The 18,017-nt window shown below is 36.5% G+C and overlaps 1 protein-coding gene across 1 annotated transcript in view; it reads left to right on the forward strand.

Moving 5' to 3' along the window:
* DNAH14 (dynein axonemal heavy chain 14) overlaps positions 1-18,017 on the forward strand; it is a 398,456-nt gene that overhangs the window by 219,418 nt on the left and 161,021 nt on the right. The window contains exons 38-42 of the mRNA XM_018059938.1: positions 279-482; positions 6,542-6,635; positions 7,909-8,117; positions 9,187-9,439; positions 14,479-14,560. Coding sequence (XP_017915427.1) covers positions 279-482; positions 6,542-6,635; positions 7,909-8,117; positions 9,187-9,439; positions 14,479-14,560 — 842 coding nt within the window. The remainder of the gene's footprint in view (positions 1-278; positions 483-6,541; positions 6,636-7,908; positions 8,118-9,186; positions 9,440-14,478; positions 14,561-18,017) is intronic.

The following is an 18,017-nucleotide window of genomic DNA, read 5'->3' on the forward strand; positions in this document are numbered from 1 at the left end:
AACCAGGGTCCCCTGCATTGCAGGTAGATTCTTCACCAGCTGAACTACCAGGGAAGCCTTATTTGTAGTATTTGTAATTTTAAAAAATAATTATTTGGATATAAAGACTAATTTTAATAAGTCAATTTTTACTATTTCTTGCAAAGTGCTACCTTTATAAAGAATCCTTCTTTGAAGGGAAAGATCTCTCCTAAAACGTCTAGTAGGAATGATACAAAAAAAATTAGACAATTGTTCTATAGTCAGTGTCTTTAAAAATCACACTGGATTTTTCTCAGGTTTCAGGAAGAAGAGGAAAAATAGATATTTGTATTTTAAATCCAAAGTGTATCACTCTCAGTGAACTATATGGACATCTGGATCCTAATACTATGGAATGGGCTGATGGATTATTATCAGCAACAATTCGGAATTATGTATATTTAAACACTACAAAATATTCAAACAAAGACAACGAATCAAAAATCTCAGATTCTGCTAATGTAAGTTCAGTATGGAACGTTTATTTTGTTTCACTATGATAGAGTATTTCATTGTTAATCTAATGTTTGATATCAAAGTTTCATTAGATACTTACTAGCGAGGTGATGTAGCAGCAGCAGCAGCAGCGTGAATTTTAAAATTATTATGATCAGTTTAAAAAAGGGAAAAGTAATGAGCTATTAAAAAACAGAAAATATACCTTGTGGATTTGGGGGGTTTTTTAAATTAATTTTTATTGGAATATAGTTGCTTTACAATATTGTGTTAGTTTCTGCTGTACAGCAATGTGAATCAGTTATACATATAAATATATTGCCTGTTTTTAGATTTCTTCCCATTTAGCTCACCTAGCGCACTGAGTAGAGTTCCTAGAGCACTGAGAACATTAGGTTCTCATTAGTTATCTCTTTATACACGATAGTGTATATATGTCAATTCCAGTCTCCCAATTCATGCCACCCATCCATTCCCTCCTTGGTATTTATAAGTTTGTTCTCTACATCTATAACTTTATTTTTGTTTTGTAGATAAGTTCATTTTGCACTGTATTTTAGATTACACATGTAAGCAATATTGTATATTTGTCTTTTTCTTTCTGACTTAACTTCACTCAGTATGACAATCTCTAGGTCCATCCATGTTGCTGATGATGGTATTTTTTATGGCTGAGTAATATTCCATTGCATATATGTACCATATCTTTCTTTATCTGTTCCTCTGTTGATGGGCATTTAGGTTGCTTCCATGTCCTGGCTATTAGAAATAGTGCTGCAATAAACACTGGGGTGCATGTATCTTTTTGAATTACGGTTTTCTCCAAGTATATGCCAGATTGCTGGGTCATATGGTAGTTTAATTTTTAGTTTTTTTTGGAACTCCACACTGGTCTCCATAGTGACTGTACCAATTTACATTCCCATTGTGTACATGTACCATTGTGTTTTAAAATGATTAATAAATGATTAAATGAAATTAAAGATACTTGCTTTTAAAGAAAAACACAGTGGATTAAGCATAAGTAGAGGATAACCTAATGATCCCAGTGCCACCAGTATAACTTCCAAACTAATGAGATTCAAAAATATTTCAGTAAAAAGTATAAACTATTTAATCCAAAATTCATCAGAGAATAAATATGAATAGCAAAAGACTGTGTTTATGTTCTCATTAGTAATAAGTAGAGATTAGTAGTGAATTTCATTCACTATATACTGTATTTACCCTATCTGTGTGTGTGTGTGTGTGTGTGTGTGTGTTAGTTGCTTAGTTATGTCTGACTCTTTGCAACCCCATAGAGTGCAGCCCACCAGGCCCCTCCATCCATGGGATTCTCCAGGCAAGAACACTGGAGTGGGTTGCCATTTCCTTCTCCATATTTACCCTATACTGAAGTGTAATAACAATAAAGATAATGTTTGAAACCAAACAAATTAAGAAAAGATTTTTAGAAAGAGAGAACTAATATTCTATAATTATAAGGTTGTGAAGTAGAGATTCATACATGTCTGGTGGTAGTTTTGGAAATACATATTGATATTTTTAACTTATCATTTTGTTTGATTTAGAAATCTGTTCCTAGTAATTTGTCCTAAGGAAATAAAATTTTGTTGTATTATTGCTGTTTTCACATTGATATGAGGATGGTATGTAAAAAGAATTAAAAATGTATCTGTCATCTGTGCTATACTTATTTTTGACAATCAATGAAAATAAGTTTACAATATATTCTTTTGTACATTCTAACTTTTCAGTAATACCTTTCCCTATTCTAATATTATTGTTGAATCACTGGTTGCTTAATAAAAACATATAATAAACCTTTTAAAATTTTCATCTATGCATTAATATAATTTATTTTGCTGTGTGTGTTTAACTTAATTTTTTCCCAAATGCAAAGTTGTTCTGGCTCAATTGAATAATTCATCTCCTTCCCACTGTTGTTGTTAGAAAAGATGCTAAATATGATTTAAATCTTCTTACATTTATTGTTATTTGTTTTGTGGCCTAAATATAATCTATCTTGGATAAAGTTTCATGTGCACTTGAAAAGAATGTGAATTCTGCTGCTTGGGGATGAAATAGTCTCTATATATCTATTAAATCCACTGGTCTAATGTATCACTTAAGGCCAGTATTTTCCTACTAGGCTTCCTTGATGGCTCAGCTGGTACAGCATGCACCTGCAAAGCAGGAGGGAGAAGACAATGGCACCCCACTCCAGTGCTCTTGCCTGGAAAATCCCACGGATGGAGGAGCCTGGCACACCTGAGCGACTTCACTTTCACTTTTCACTTTCATGCATTGGAGAAGGAAATGGCAACCCACTCCAGTGTTCTTGCCTGGAGAATCCCAGGGACGGGAGAGCCTGGTGGGCTGATGTCTATGGGGTTGCACAGAGTCGGACATGACAGAGTGACTTAGCAGCAGCAGCAGCAAAGCAGGAGACACTGATTCTATCCCTAGGTTGGGAAAATCCCATGGAGCAGGAAAATGGCAACTCACTCCAGTGTTCTTGACTGAAAATTCCCACAGACAGAGGAGCCTGCAGGCTACTGTCCAAAGGGTCGCAAAGAGTCAGACATGACTAAGTGACTAGACACACACACAAAACACATTTTCCTCTTGATTTTCTGTCTAAATAATCTGTCCATTGATGTAGGTGGAGTGTCAAACTATGGCATTACTGCCAATTTCTGTCTTTCCATTTGTTATCATTGTCACCCTGCTTATTTAACTTATATGAAGAGTACATCATGAGAAATGCTGGACTGGAGGAAACACAAGCTGGAATCAAGATTGCCGGGAGAAATGTCAATAACCTCAGATATGCAGATGACATCACCTTTATGGCAGAAAGTGAAGAGGAACTAAAAAGCCTCTTGATGAAAGTGAAAGAGGAGAGTGACAAAGTTGGCTTAAAGCTCAACATTCAGAAAACGAAGATCATGGCATCCAGTCCCATCACTTCATGGGAAATAGATGGGGAAACAGTGGAAACAGTGTCAGACTTTATTTTGGGGGGCTCCAAAATCACTGCAGATGGTGATTGCAGCCATGAAATTAAAAGACGCTTACTCCTTGAAAGAAAAGTTATGAGCAACCTAGATAGTATATTCAAAAGCAGAGACATTACTTTGCCGACTAAGGTCAGCCTAGTCAAGGCTATGGTTTTTCCTGTGGTCATGTATGGATGTGAGAGTTGGACTGTGAAGAAGGCTGAGTGCCGAAGAATTGATGCTTTTGAACTGTGGTGTTGGAGAAGACTCTTGAGAGTCCCTTGGACTGCAAGGAGATCCAACCAGTCCATTCTGAAGGAGATCGACCCTGGGATTTCTTTGGAAGGGATGATGCTAAAGCTGAAACTCCAGTACTTTGGCCACCTGATGTGAAGAGTTGACTCATTGGAAAAGACTCTGATGCTGGAGGGATTGGGGGCAGGAGGAGAAGGGGACGACCGAGGATGAGATGGCTGGATGGCATCACTGAGTCGATGGATGTGAATCTGAGTGAACTCCAGGAGATGGTGATGGACAGGGAGGCCTGGCGTGCTGCGATTCATGGGGTCGCAAAGAGTCGGACACGCCTGGGCAACTGAGCTGAACTGAACTGCTCTATGTTGGTGCTCCTATGTTGGGTGCATATATATTTACAATTACTGTATCTTCTTGTTGGTTTGATTATCTATCTTTTAATTAATGAATTTTAAGAATTTTTAAAAATATACTCAGGATATAAGTCCCTTATCAAATTCCTTGCATGTGTGCTAAGTTGCCTGAATCATGTCCAACTCTTTGCCACCCTATGGATTGTAGCCCGCCAGGCTTCTCTGTCCATGAGATTCTCCAGGCAAGAATACAGGAGTGAGTTGCCTTGTTCTCCTCCAGGTAATCTTCCTGACTCAGGGATCAAACCCAGGGCTCCTGCATTGCAGGCAAATTCTTTACCGCTGAGACACCAGGAAAGCCCCATCAAATTCCTTATACAATTAACAAATTTTTTCCCATTCTGTGAGTCTTTTTAGTTTCTTGATGGTATCATTTGAAACACAAAAGTTTTTAACTGTGATAAATCCAATCTATTTTTTCTGTTATCACTTGTCCTTTTGGTATCATAACTTAAGAAAACTTTGCATAATTCAAAGTCAAAAGACTTTCTCTTATTTTATTCTAAGATTTTTATAATTTTTTTATATTTAGATCTTTGGTCTGTTTTGAGTTAATTTTTGTGTATGGTGTGAATAAGTAAAAAGAAAAGATTGTACTCAAGTCCTGAAAAATTTTAAAAAATAGTAATGCACTCACACAGAAATGGAACTAATAGAGAAATGGAAATAAATAGAAGCATATTCAACATAGATAGGAATTTAATATTCAGCTAAAGTAATAATTCTAATCAGCAGGAAAAGCATTTTTTATTTAATCCACTGTCTATATAATTTTCCATTTTACTGTGTGAAAATAGAAAGACTTTTATCCCCACACACACAGAAATAAAACTCTGGATGAATCAATTAATATAAAGTAAATTAATTAAAATATAATAAAATTGAGGGACATATTTTCAGAGTTAGGAAATAATTAATATTGGAACCCAAAAATTATAAATCAAAAGATAAAAGCATTTGACTTCAAATATAAATGAGAAAATATTTTTTCAGTGATTTCAACAAAGAACATTAAAACAAACCACAGTCTGGAAGAAAATATTTACAGTATATATTATAAGCAATCAGTTGCTATTCCTAATATAAAAAAAGAACTTCAGAGATGAACAAGAAATGATTAGGCAACTAAATAAGGAAATGAGGAAAGGCTATGAGTATAAAATTGATAGAAAAATAAAAATTACCAATAGACATATGTAAAGATGTTTAGCCTAAGCATTAGACAAAAAGAATAAAAAGTATGACAATGATAGACACATTTTTTCTCATCAAATTTTCAATACTTAAGGATATTGAAAGCCAAAACATTCAGTGTTAACAAAAATGTGAAGAAACAAACATTCTTGTGTCTCATTGATGGAGTATTACTGCCACAAACTTTCAGAAAGAATTTTAGTTGTTGTTGGTCACTAAGTCATATCTGACTGAAATTTAGTAGAATTTATTAAAGGTTAAAATATGTAATGTTGGACCCACAATTTCACATTTAAAAATATCTATCTAGAGGGGGAAAATGGAGTAGAGCATAATGTCTTATCTACAGGGAAGATAACTGCAGACTTTTGTAATAGGAAAAATAATTGGAAATAGCCTTGGACTTATTTTTCTTCTTCCCAGTAGACGGGAATTAGAAGCATTGCTAAGACCTGATTGAAACATGGTGCTCACACCAATGTTTGGTCTCTCTCTTCAGAACCCTTACTGTACCCCTAGCACAGCTCTAGAGTTTGGTCTTCTCTTCCTCTACACTTGGTGGTAAAGGAAGCCAGTGCCAGTCAACTAATGGTATAATACTCAGCTTCACTGTGGAGATAAATAGGACATTCCCCGCACCCGCCGCACCCCGAGATGATGAAGATTAGATTCCTCGGAGAGTGATGTGAGAACAACCTGTATTTGAATCACCTGGGGAGTATAATAAAAATGGAAATCTTGGGCTCCATCCCAAACCTATTCAATCTAAATCTCCAAAGTTGAGTTGTTAGAATTTAATAACCCTGCAGGTAATTCTTATGTCCCTTAAAATATAAAAACTCCATCATGAAGGAAGGTCTAAGAAAAATATACACCAAAATGTCAACTGTCTTTTTTTTTTAATAGGTGGTGGCAGTTCAGAGAGCTTTTTCTTTATTCTCTGAGCTTTGCTGTAGTACTTGAATATTATAAAAATATGTACTATCTTTATGAAAACAACTGAAATAAAAGAATTTTCTGAAAGAAAATGACCAGTAGTCATAACTCAATTCTATTATACTGTGCTGGTTACATGTTGGCCTTTCAGCTGCAAAACCTCTTATATTTTTATTACTCAAAAAAGTATATTGACATATAGTCCATTTGAGTACAAAAGTATGATCAAATAAAAGTTTAAACATTATTGATTACATATTTTAGGTTTTCAAGCTTGATTTCTCTGATGCAGCAGATTCTGATTATCATATTTTTGATAAGGAGATGGAGAAAGATATTAAAATTCCAGAAAGTCAAAGTAAGTATTATTAATAAATTCAGTAAAGATTATTGATTAAATAGAAGAAAAACTGAACCAACATGAGCTCCATTTACATCTTTAAAAACGTTTTAAATGAGAGAGATTTTGTCCTTGTACCATTTATTTTTTCCTCATATGTTTATTTGAAATTTGTATATATTAGTGTACATATATAATTATATATAAAAATACTAGCACTTACATAGCCCATTCATTTTACAAATGACCATTAATACCTCACAAGAACCAAGTAGATACTAAAGGTAGGAATAAATATCAGATTAGAAGTAGCAATGGCAACCTACAATAGTATTTTCAGACAATCTAAACAAATCATACAACCCAAGCATATTCATCTAAAATGAATTGTATACCCATTATCTGCCAGTTTACTATGTGCCAGGGGAACAAAGAGTATGAAAAGATCCCTGCTCCAAAAGAGCCAGCAGTCTACTGCAGAGGCCCCAGTCATGGCTTTCTCTACTCCATGTTGAATGTCATATCAACATATCCACCAGTAGTGTATTTATGTTCCTGACTTTGAAAGAGATTTCTGCTATTGTTTCTACATTTTTAGGATTCCTGAATTTTGTGTATCAATGTGGAAGAGAACAATGATTGAGCATAATATTTCTTTCATCGGGGAATCCAGGGCAGTTATTTCAGCCCAAGGCAGGCTGTCTGGATCCCACCTCTACTCTCCTATTCTTCTGGAATGCTTTTGTATTTCAGATGTTTAACTATTTTTTTTAATCTCTATAATGATCCATGTATCCTGACAATTGATTTTCTAATATTGTGGAGCAATGTGCTGGGCGTAGAGTGTGCAAAGTGAAGAAAATGAGTTCCCCAAGTGAAATATTCTTAACATCTTTCTACTTGATTCTTTCTTCAAAGGACATCCTATTTCCCTTTATTTCCCAGAGGCAGCATATCCAAAAAATATTCCTGGGTTGAAAGGGGAAACAAACCATATTGTTATGGAAAAACTAGATTCATGGATCTTTCTCTAACTCAAATTTTAAGGGTTAATTATACAATTCAGCAAACTAAGAATACCAAAACAATGTTTAAAGTATTGCTACGTATGTGTTATGAATATTCACAATATATATGAGACTCATTTAAACATTCATTCTAGGGTTTTCTAGGACATCATTCTTCATCTTAATTAGAAAGTACTTTCTAATTAAAGGAGAAAATTAGCAAGATTGTAAGGAGAGTAGAGTGAGGTTTTTCTCAATTACATTACAAATATTTTTCTTTCCAGACTTTGATTGGCAGTGGATTGTCTTAGACGGGCCAGTGGATAGCTTCTGGGTAGAAAATCTAAATTCTATGCTAGATGACACTAGGACGTTGTGCTTAGCAAACAGCGAGAGAATAACTTTGACTAGTAAAATCAGAGTGATCTTTGAAGTGGACAGTCTAGCTCAAGCTAGTCCTGCTATTGTCAGCCGATGTGCAATGGTCTATATGGTAAGTTTCTGATACAAATTTCTTAACAAAGAACATTTCTTATTTAGTCATTATCTGCAGCATTTTATGTTTATTTTGTTTCCTCTGGATTCAGCAAGGCTATGTAATTCAGCACTGTAATTTATGTCCCCTGGTGGGCTGCTGTCTGTGGAGTCGCACAGAGTCGGACACAACTGAAGCGACTTAGCAGCAGTAGCAGCAAAGCCTCCTAACCCAGAAGTAAATACGAGTGTTAATTACTACTGTTACTAATATGCTTAGTCGGTCCACTCAGTAATTGGAATGTCAGTATGTTCCACAACCATGCATAAGTAGTGCTTTCAATAGGTTAAGTTAATTGACAGGAACTATTTTTCCATCGAGGAACATTTGCCCTGAAGGCTTTTCATGCCCATTCCATGACTCTTGAATGCATTCTCAGTCACTTCCATCATGTCCGACTCTGTGCAACCCTATGGGCTGTAGCCCACCAGGCTCCTCTGTCCATGGGATTCTCCAGGTAAGAATACTGGAGTGGTTACCATGCCCTCCTCCAGGAGATCTTCCCGGCCCAGGGATTGAACCCAAGTCTCCTGTCTCTCCTGCATTGACAAGTGGTTTCTTTACCCACTGAGCCACTGGGGAAGCCCCTCCATGACTCTCAGGACTTATGAAATGCATTACCAATGCAGTGGTAAGGAATAGAAGATAGGCAAAGAATGAATGTTCCCTACACATGAAATTAATTATTAGCCGTGATTAGCCCTGTGTTCTAATCTCCTTAGCTCAGTGTAACCACTAAACTAAACTGCTGATTTTCTGGGTAAGCAGTTCCTCTTACCACATGTGCATAGCCTCAACACAGCTCCCTACACATAATCCTCCAGTTGCTTGTTGTTATGTAGGATTGTGGTTAAAATCAGGAAGAGTAATTCTTTAAGGTGTTTTTGATCACTTGCCCTTTAATGAGTGCTGATTCTAAACCATTATTTGGCAGGGGCAGTAGTGAAATAAAGAGATAGTAAGAAAGTAGGTGGACACTGTAATTTTATTTATTTACATTAAATTACCTTGTGCTTTCTATTATTAGAATCCTATTGATCTGGGATGGGAGCCTTATGTTAAGTCATGGCTTCTGAAAAATTCTAAAATTATGAATGAAGCAGAAGTGGATTGTCTTGAATTCATGATTAAAAGTAGTGTCCCAGATGGACTACAGTTTATAAAGAAACATCAGAAATTTCAGCCATTTCCTGTACAAGACATAACAATTGTTACAACTCTCTGCAGAATTCTTGATGCATTCTTTGAATTCATGAGTAAAACTGGAATCTTTGAACTACGTGAGTTTTTGCCCCTAAGTCATATCAGTGATATTTTATCTTAGTCAGTGTCAGTTATTTATCACCTTCTATTTGATTATAAAAGAAAGAAAGGAAAGCCAGAAGTTTTCAGTCCATTTGAACCAAGAACAGACTTGCACATGGAACAAATTAAAAATCATTTATAAAAGAGTATATCAATAAATTGATATCTATAAGTGCTGAAGGGTAACAAGAAAAAATAGAATAAGGAATCCTTGTAGGTCTCTATCAGGGGATAATAGTTTTTATTATGTTTTAAAGAGTCTCAGAGATAAAAATAATGGGGGGGGGGGAAATGGTCCAAATCCTAGGTGTCAGCTGTAATCATACAAAAACATATACATGGAAAGTAGTTAAAATATATGTAAGAAGAAATCAAAAAGTTCAGAAAACTGTATAGCATTATGGCTAAAGGCATGGTCTCTGGAGTCAGAATGTCTACATTCAAACACTGGTTCTATCTGGTTCCTGTGAAAGTCGCTCAGTCATGTCCTACTCTTTGCAACCCCATCGACTACACAGTCCATGGAATTCTCCAGGCCAGAATACTGGAGTGAGTAGCCTTTTCCTTCTCCTGGGGACTTTCCCCACCCAGGGATTGAACCAGGTCTCCCACACTGCAGGCAGATTTTTAATGAGCTGAGCCATCAGAAAAGCCATATTTGGTTCCTGGTGAGATGGCAAATTAGCACAAAACGCCAACCCAGTTAGGATCTGTTGAATTAAAGAAATTGTGAGAAATCCCTGGGGTGACAAGATGGCTAAGGTTCCTGTGAGGGAAAACAGAAATCCTGAACAGAAGAGAACTGAATACGACCATGAGTGGGGGACAAAGTGGAGGAGAATATTTAGGTTTTCTCTTTCCCCATCTCCTCATGGTTCTGAATGGGCTTTTGTTCTTCCCTTTGCCAGTTAGCAAACCACAGCATATGGCAAAGAAGCAGCAGTAGGCAAAGGAGCAGAGATGATTCTCAAAGAGTTATTAAGATGGTTAGTATATATATAGATGGTTAGTATATAGTATCTCTAGGGGCAAAATATATGGGCAACAAACTAGGTCCATTAGTTTGTGTTATAAGATGTCAAGGATGAATGACCAGAAGCCTGAGGGTAGCTGCCTCAGTAAAAAGTCATGATCCCTTGCTCATTTCCAAACCTGACATAGCTTTCAGGAACAGAACTCACTGAATAGAGGAAGCTGCGACCCTCTGCACAATCAGGGAAAGTAGTTACAAAATAGTTACTAGTCCTTCTGGAAAGGGAAGTGCAACCATTTTCTTGAGTAACTTAGACTGGGGAGAAAGCCAAAAAAAAAAAGTTTTGGAGGTTGGCCAAAAAGTTTGTTCTGTTTTTTCCGCACTTAATTATCTTTTAACTTAATTTAAATTTTTTTGTTAGATTTTACTGTGACAGCTGTCATAAGAGCATGCATTTTAAAAAAAACATCAAAATTAGTGAATTTTGGTGTGTAGCCATTTTTTACTCTGGTTTCTCTTCAGATCATATAAATCTTTAAGCCCTTTTGTGTGTGTAACCATTTTAATATTGAAGATGGAAGAAAAAAGAAACATTTTTGGCACATTTGTTGTTGTTCAGTTGCTCAGTCATGTCTGACTCTTTGCGACCTCGTATACTATAGCATGCCAGGCTTCCCTGCCATTTACTATCTCCTGGAGTTTGTTCAAACTCATGTCCATTAAGTCGGTGATGTCATCCAACCATCTCATCCTTTGCCACCCCTTCTCCTTCTGCCCTCAATCTTTCCTAGCATGAGGGTCTTTTCCATGAGTCAGCTCTTCACATCAGGTGGCCCAAGTATTGGAACTTCATCATCAGCATCAGCCTTCCAGTGAATATTCAGGGTTAATTTCCTTTAGGATTAATTGGTTTAACCTCCTTGCTGTCCAAGGAACTCTCAAGAGTCTTCTCCAGCACCACAGTTCAAAAGCATCAATTCTTTGGCTCCTAGCCTTCTTTATGGTCCAACTTACACGAATGTACATGACTACTGGAAAAACCATAGTTCTGACTATACAGGTGTTTGTCAGCAGAGTGATGTCTCTGCTTTCTAATACCCTGTCTAGGTTTGTCACAGCTTTTCAAGGAGCAAGTGTCTTTCAATTTCAGCTGCAGTCACCATCCACAGTGATTTTGGAGCCCAGGAAAATAAAATCTGTCACTGTTTCCACTTTTTCCCCTTCTATTTGCCTTGAAATGATGAGGCCAGATGCCATGATTTTAGTTTTTAGAATGTTGAGTTTTAAGCCAACTTTTTCACTCTCCTCTTTCACCTTCATCAACAGGCTTTTTAGTTCCTCTTCACTTTCTGCCATTAGGGTTGTGTCACTTGCATATCTGAGATTGGCATTTCTCCTGGCAATCTTGATTCTAGCTTGAGATCCGTCCAGCCTGGCATTTCTCATGATGTACTCTGCAGACTGGTTCCAAATAGGCAAAGGAGTATGTCAAGGCTGTATATTGTCACCCTGCTTATTTAACTTCTATGCAGAGTACATCATGAGAAATACTGGGGTGAATGAAGCACAAGCTGGAATCAAGATTGCCGGGAGAAATATCAATCACCTCATATATGCAGATGACAGAAAGGGAAGAGGAACTAAAAAGCCTCTTGATGAAAGTGAAAGAGGAGAGTGAAAAAGTTGGCTTAAAGCTCAACATTCAGAAAACGAAGATGATCACATCTGGTCCCATCACTTCATGGCAAATAGTTGGGGAAACAGTAGAAACAGTGTCAGACTTTATTTTGGGGGGCTCCAAAATCACTGCAGATGATGATTGCAGCCATGAAATTAAAAGACGCTTACTCCTTGGAAGGAAAGTTACGACCAACCTAGATAGCATATTCAAAAGCAGAGACATTACTTTGCTGACTAAGGTCCGTCTAGTCAAGGCTATGGTTTTTTCAGTGGTCATGTATGGATGTGAGAGTTGGACTGTGAAGAAAGATGAGCACCAAAGAATTGATGCTTTTGAACTGTGATGTTGGAGAAGACTCTTGAGAGTCTCTTGGACTGTAAGGAGATCCAACCAGTTCATTCTGAAAGAGATCAGCCCTGGGATTTCTTTGGAAGGAATGATGCTAAAGCTGAAACTCCAGTACTCTGGCCACCTCATGCGAAGAGTTGACTCACTGGAAAAGACTCTGATGCTGGGAGGGATTGGGGGGCAGGAGGAGAAGGGGACGACAAAGGATGAGATGGCTGGATGGCATCACGGACTTGATGGACGTGAGTCTGAGTGAACTCTGGGAGTTGGTGATGGACAGAGAGGCCTGGCATGCTGCGATTCATGGGGTCGCAAGGAGTCGGATACGACTGAGCGACTGAACTGAACTGGACTGAACTGAACTCTGCATATAAGTTAAATAAGCAGGGTGACAATATAAGCCTTGTCATTCTTTCTGAATTTTTAACTAATCCTTTGTTCCATGTCTGGTTCTAACTGTTGCTTCTTGACCTGCATACAGGTTTCTCAGGAGAAAAATTAAGGTAGTTTGATACTCCTATCTCTTTAAGAATTTTCCACATGCGCTCAAAATCCATGAGTTCTATCTCCAGACTAGGAATATTCCCACAATTCCACACTGCTTCCCCCTCTTCTCACCCCACCAACCTCTCATCAGTTTGTACTGTTTTAAACAGTAATTTTTCAAATGTGAGTGTAGAGTCTTCCACAGTCTGATAAAAACAATATAACTTTTAGCCTTTGCAATGACGCATTTCCCTTTAAATTTCTTTCTATGGAGAAGGTTCCACATGTCTTATCTTGCTGGTTATGAAGTAAACAAGGATCCCATCTTATACTTGCGAGTCTTGACAGTATAGACACAGAAAACTGAAAGTTCATACTCGATGATGAGTCTTAGTGAGACAAGCAGTATCTGGTCTGCAACAATCCCATGCATCTGGGATTAAACTGGATGCTTTCTGGTCCTTTGAAGAAAGTGTCCCCAGAACATGTGTGAATGATACTACAGAAGGCACTCAAGAGCACCATTCACCTGTTTCTTACAGTGGATAAAACTCTGGAATAGCCAAGTGGGAGAAAAGAGCAAAGCACAGGGGAAGAGGGTGGGAAGCTTCCATCTCTCTCTGAGAGCATCACTCTTCCAGCATATTCCTGTGTTCATTCTCCCAGAAGTTCCCTATGTTATTTTAATATAAAGAAGACAAATATTATAAAAGAATAAAAAGCTAAGGAATAATGAATAATCATTCACTCTTTGTGTTCCTCTGTGAAATGGATGACTTGAGGAAAAAATGAATGATGGAGAGTAGAAAAGAGACAACTACAAACTGTACCTGTGTGATGTTTACTTTGATATCGTTTTCTTTGAAATGTACAGCTTTCTTTTTTTAATGCTTCATGTATTAGAACTCATTTATTATTTACTTTGTAATGCACACCATATTTGATGGTGGTGACCTGAATATTTTAAAGTTTTTATTTTGGAATAATCAAACTTACAAAAAGTTGCTAGAATAAAATGATGAACATATGTATACAGATTTGTTCTTCAAATAAATAGTAATCATGTCAACAATTGCAGGTACATTCTCTGCTCTCATCTTAGAAAAAATAACATACTTCTGATGGGATATGATAACTAGTTGGTCTGATAAGTCTAAGATACTGATGTGAAATAATGATGTTCTATGACAGTTCACAAAGTAAACAGTGGTCAAGGTTGCATGTGTGTGTTCTAAGTCACGTCAGTCATGTTCGACTCTTTGCGACCCTGTGGACTGTAGCCCACCAGGCTCCTCTGTCCATGGGATTCTCCAGGCAAGAATACTGGAGTGGGTTGTCTTGCCCTCCTCCAGGGGATCTTCCTGACTCAAGGATCAAATTTGTGTTTCCTGCAGCTCCTGCATTGCAGGTGGATCTTTATGGCTGAGCCCCGGGGGAAGCCCATATTAGAGATAACACCTCATTAATTAACCAGCTAAATTTTAGGTCTGTTGTTAATTGTGGAAAAACTGTCTTTCTTTTTTAAGGTGAAGACTTGAAGGACATTTCATCTGAGGAGATAATTTCACATTCAAAAGTTTCTGTCAAATTCAAAGATGTGGAAAACAGGTCAGCTACATTCATTCAAAGATATGTTTTATTAACTACTAAGTGCCAAACACTCTAATAGAAACAGGATTATCTGTCAATAAACCAATAATCTATGACTTCCTAATATCAAAATTCAATTAAATTTATTTTATTCCAATTTAGAGTCTCTGTATATCTAATACAAGATCACCAGATTTTGGAAAGTTATCTAAGAAATATGAAAACGTTTGTCCAGACACTACATATTTGAGAGTGGAATAAAGTTGATGTGAATTTATTTTATGAATCTTCTCTTTATGAGCTTAGAAATGTTGAACAAGTTACTAAATATTTTTGACCTTTAATTTTTTTCGTTTATAAATAAAACTGGAATAATGCTGTGATGTGCCGGATATCTAGAGTAGTAGCTGGTGTAGAGTAAATGCTCAATAATTATAGAAACTATAGCAATATAGTTGTGCTCGCCCCACAATTCTGCCATTTTGTAGGATAGGATTTCACTATTGAGGCTTTCCTATATCTCATTATGAAATATTGAGACATTTATACCACATTTGCTTTTAAATGATAGAACATTGTAAATGTGGTTTTTACCTGTCAATTCTGCCTTCAAATTCATTCATTTATCTACATCTTGATCATCAGCATCCTAGACCAAAAGTTTATTATTTCTTTCCTGTACTGTTGCTATAACCTCCTAAATTTTCCAGTTTTTTAGTCCATATCTGACATGACAACCACATATTATTTTTAATTTTTATTAAATAGCAAGTAGCCATAAAAGGATATTTATAAAGTATGTGCAAGATATAAATAATAATACACAAACATTCATATATACACCACTCAGTTATTTTTAAAAAGTACTGCTTTATCTTTGAAGTTCCCTAGTGTACCTATCTAAACCTTATGCCATCCCATCATCTGAGATAACTACTATACTGAATTTTGTGTTTATTAATATATTCCTAAGCAGTATATTTTTCTTTTTCTTTTTCCGATAAAATAGACTTTATTTTTTTTATTTATTTTTTTATTTTTTTATTTTTTTTATTTTTTTAAATTTTAAAATCTTTAATTCTTACATGCATTCCCAAACATGAACCCCCCTCCCACTTCCCTCCCCATAACATCTCTCTGGGTCATCCCCATGCACCAGCTCCAAGCATGCTGTATCCTGCATCAGACATAGACTGGCGATTCAATTCTTACATGATAGTATACATGTTAGAATGTCATTCTCCCAAATCATCCCACCCTCTCCCTCTCCCTCTGAGTCCAAAAGTCCATTATACACATCTGTGTCTCTTTCCCTGTCTTGCATACAGGGTCGTCATTGCCATCTTCCTAAATTCCATATATATGTGTTAGTATACTGTATTGGTGTTTTTCTTTCTGGCTTACTTCACTCTGTATAATTGGCTCCAGTTTCATCCATCTCATCAGAACTGATTCAAATGAATTCTTTTTAATGGCTGAGTAATACTCCATTGTGTATATGTACCACTGCTTTCTTATCCATTCATCTGCTGATGGACATCTAGGTTGTTTCCATGTCCTAGCTATTATAAACAGTGCTGCGATGAACATTGGGGTACATGTGTCTCTTTCAATTTTGGTTTCCTCGGTGTGTATGCCCAGCAGTGGGATTGCTGGGTCATAAGGTAGTTCTATTTGAAATTTTTTAAGGAATCTCCACACTGTTCTCCATAGTGGCTGTACTAGTTTGCATTCCCACCAACAGTGTAAGAGGGTTCCCTTTTCTCCACACCCTCTCCAGCATTTATTGCTTGCAGATTTTTGGATCGCAGCCATTCTGACTGGTGTGAAGTGGTACCTCATTGTGGTTTTGATTTGCATTTCTCTAATAATGAGTGATGTTGAGCATCTTTTCATGTGTTTGTTAGCCATCCGTATGTCTTCTTTGGAGAAATGTCTATTTAGTTCTTTGGCCCATTTTTTGATTGGGTCGTTTATTTTTCTGGAATTGAGCTGCAGAAGTTGTTTGTATATTTTTGAGATTAGTTGTTTGTCAGTTGCTTCATTTGCTATTATTTTCTCCCATTCAGAAGGCTGTCTTTTCACCTTGCTTATATTTTCCTTTGTTGTGCAGAAGCTTTTAATTTTAATTAGATCCCATTTGTTTATTTTTGCTTTTATTTCCAGAATTCTGGGAGGTGGATCATAGAGGATCCTGCTGTGATTTATGTCTGAGAGTGTTTTGCCTATGTTCTCCTCTAGGAGTTTTATAGTTTCTGGTCTTACATTTAGATCTTTAATCCATTTTGAGTTTATTTTTGTGTGGGGTGTTAGAAAGTGATCTAGTTTCATTCTTTTACAAGTGGTTGACCAGTTTTCCCAGCACCACTTGTTAAAGAGATTGTCTTTACTCCATTGTATATTCTTGCCTCCTTTGTCAAAGATAAGGTGTCCATAGGTGTGTGGATTTATCTCTGGGCTTTCTATTTTGTTCCATTGATCTATATGTCTGTCTTTGTGCCAGTACCATACTGTCTTGATGACTGTGGCTTTGTAGTAGAGCCTGAAGTCAGGCAAGTTGATTCCTCCAGTTCCATTCTTCTTTCTCAAGATTGCTTTGGCTATTCGAGGTTTTTTGTATTTCCATACAAATCTTGAAATTATTTGTTCTAGTTCTGTGAAAAATGTTGCTGGTAGCTTGATAGGGATTGCATTGAATTTGTAAATTGCTTTGGGTCGTTTACTCATTTTCACTATATTGATTCTTCCGATCCATGAACATGGTATATTTCTCCATCTATTAGTGTCCTCTTTGATTTCTTTCATCAGTGTTTTATAGTTTTCTATATATAGGTCTTTAGTTTCTTTAGGTAGATATATTCCTAAGTATTTTATTCTTTTCGTTGCAATGGTGAATGGAATTGTTTCCTTAATTTCTTTTTCTACTTTCTCATTATTCGTGTATAGGAATGCAAGGGATTTCTGTGTGTTGATTTTATATCCTGCAACTTTACTATATTCATTGATTAGCTCTAGTAATTCAAACTTTACCTGTTTTAACTTTAGTGGAATCACTATGTTCTTCTGTGACTTGCATTTTTGTTCAAAGTTATGTCCCTCTGATTAATCCATTGTACATGTAGGGGGTCTTCATTCATTTTCACTGCATATTTCTTTGTGAAAATATGTCACAATTTGTCCATTCATAAGCATAAGTTTTGACTATTTGGTGACATCCCTGTGTAATTGTCTCATGTTGTTGGAAAAGGGTGTTGCTATGATCAGTGTGTTCTCTTGACAAAACTGTTAGTCTTTGCCCAACTCATTTTTTACTTCAAGGCCAAACTTGTCTGTTACTCCAGGTATCTCTTGACTTCCTACTTTTGCATTCTAATCCTCTGTGATGAAAGGGGCATCTTTTTTTGGTGTTAGTTATAGAAGGTCTTGTAGGACTTCATAGAACCAGTCAACTTAAGTTTTGGCATTAGTGGTTGGG

Source organism: Capra hircus, chromosome 16 (assembly GCF_001704415.2).
Source record: "Capra hircus breed San Clemente chromosome 16, ASM170441v1, whole genome shotgun sequence".
NCBI lineage: Eukaryota > Metazoa > Chordata > Mammalia > Artiodactyla > Bovidae > Capra > Capra hircus.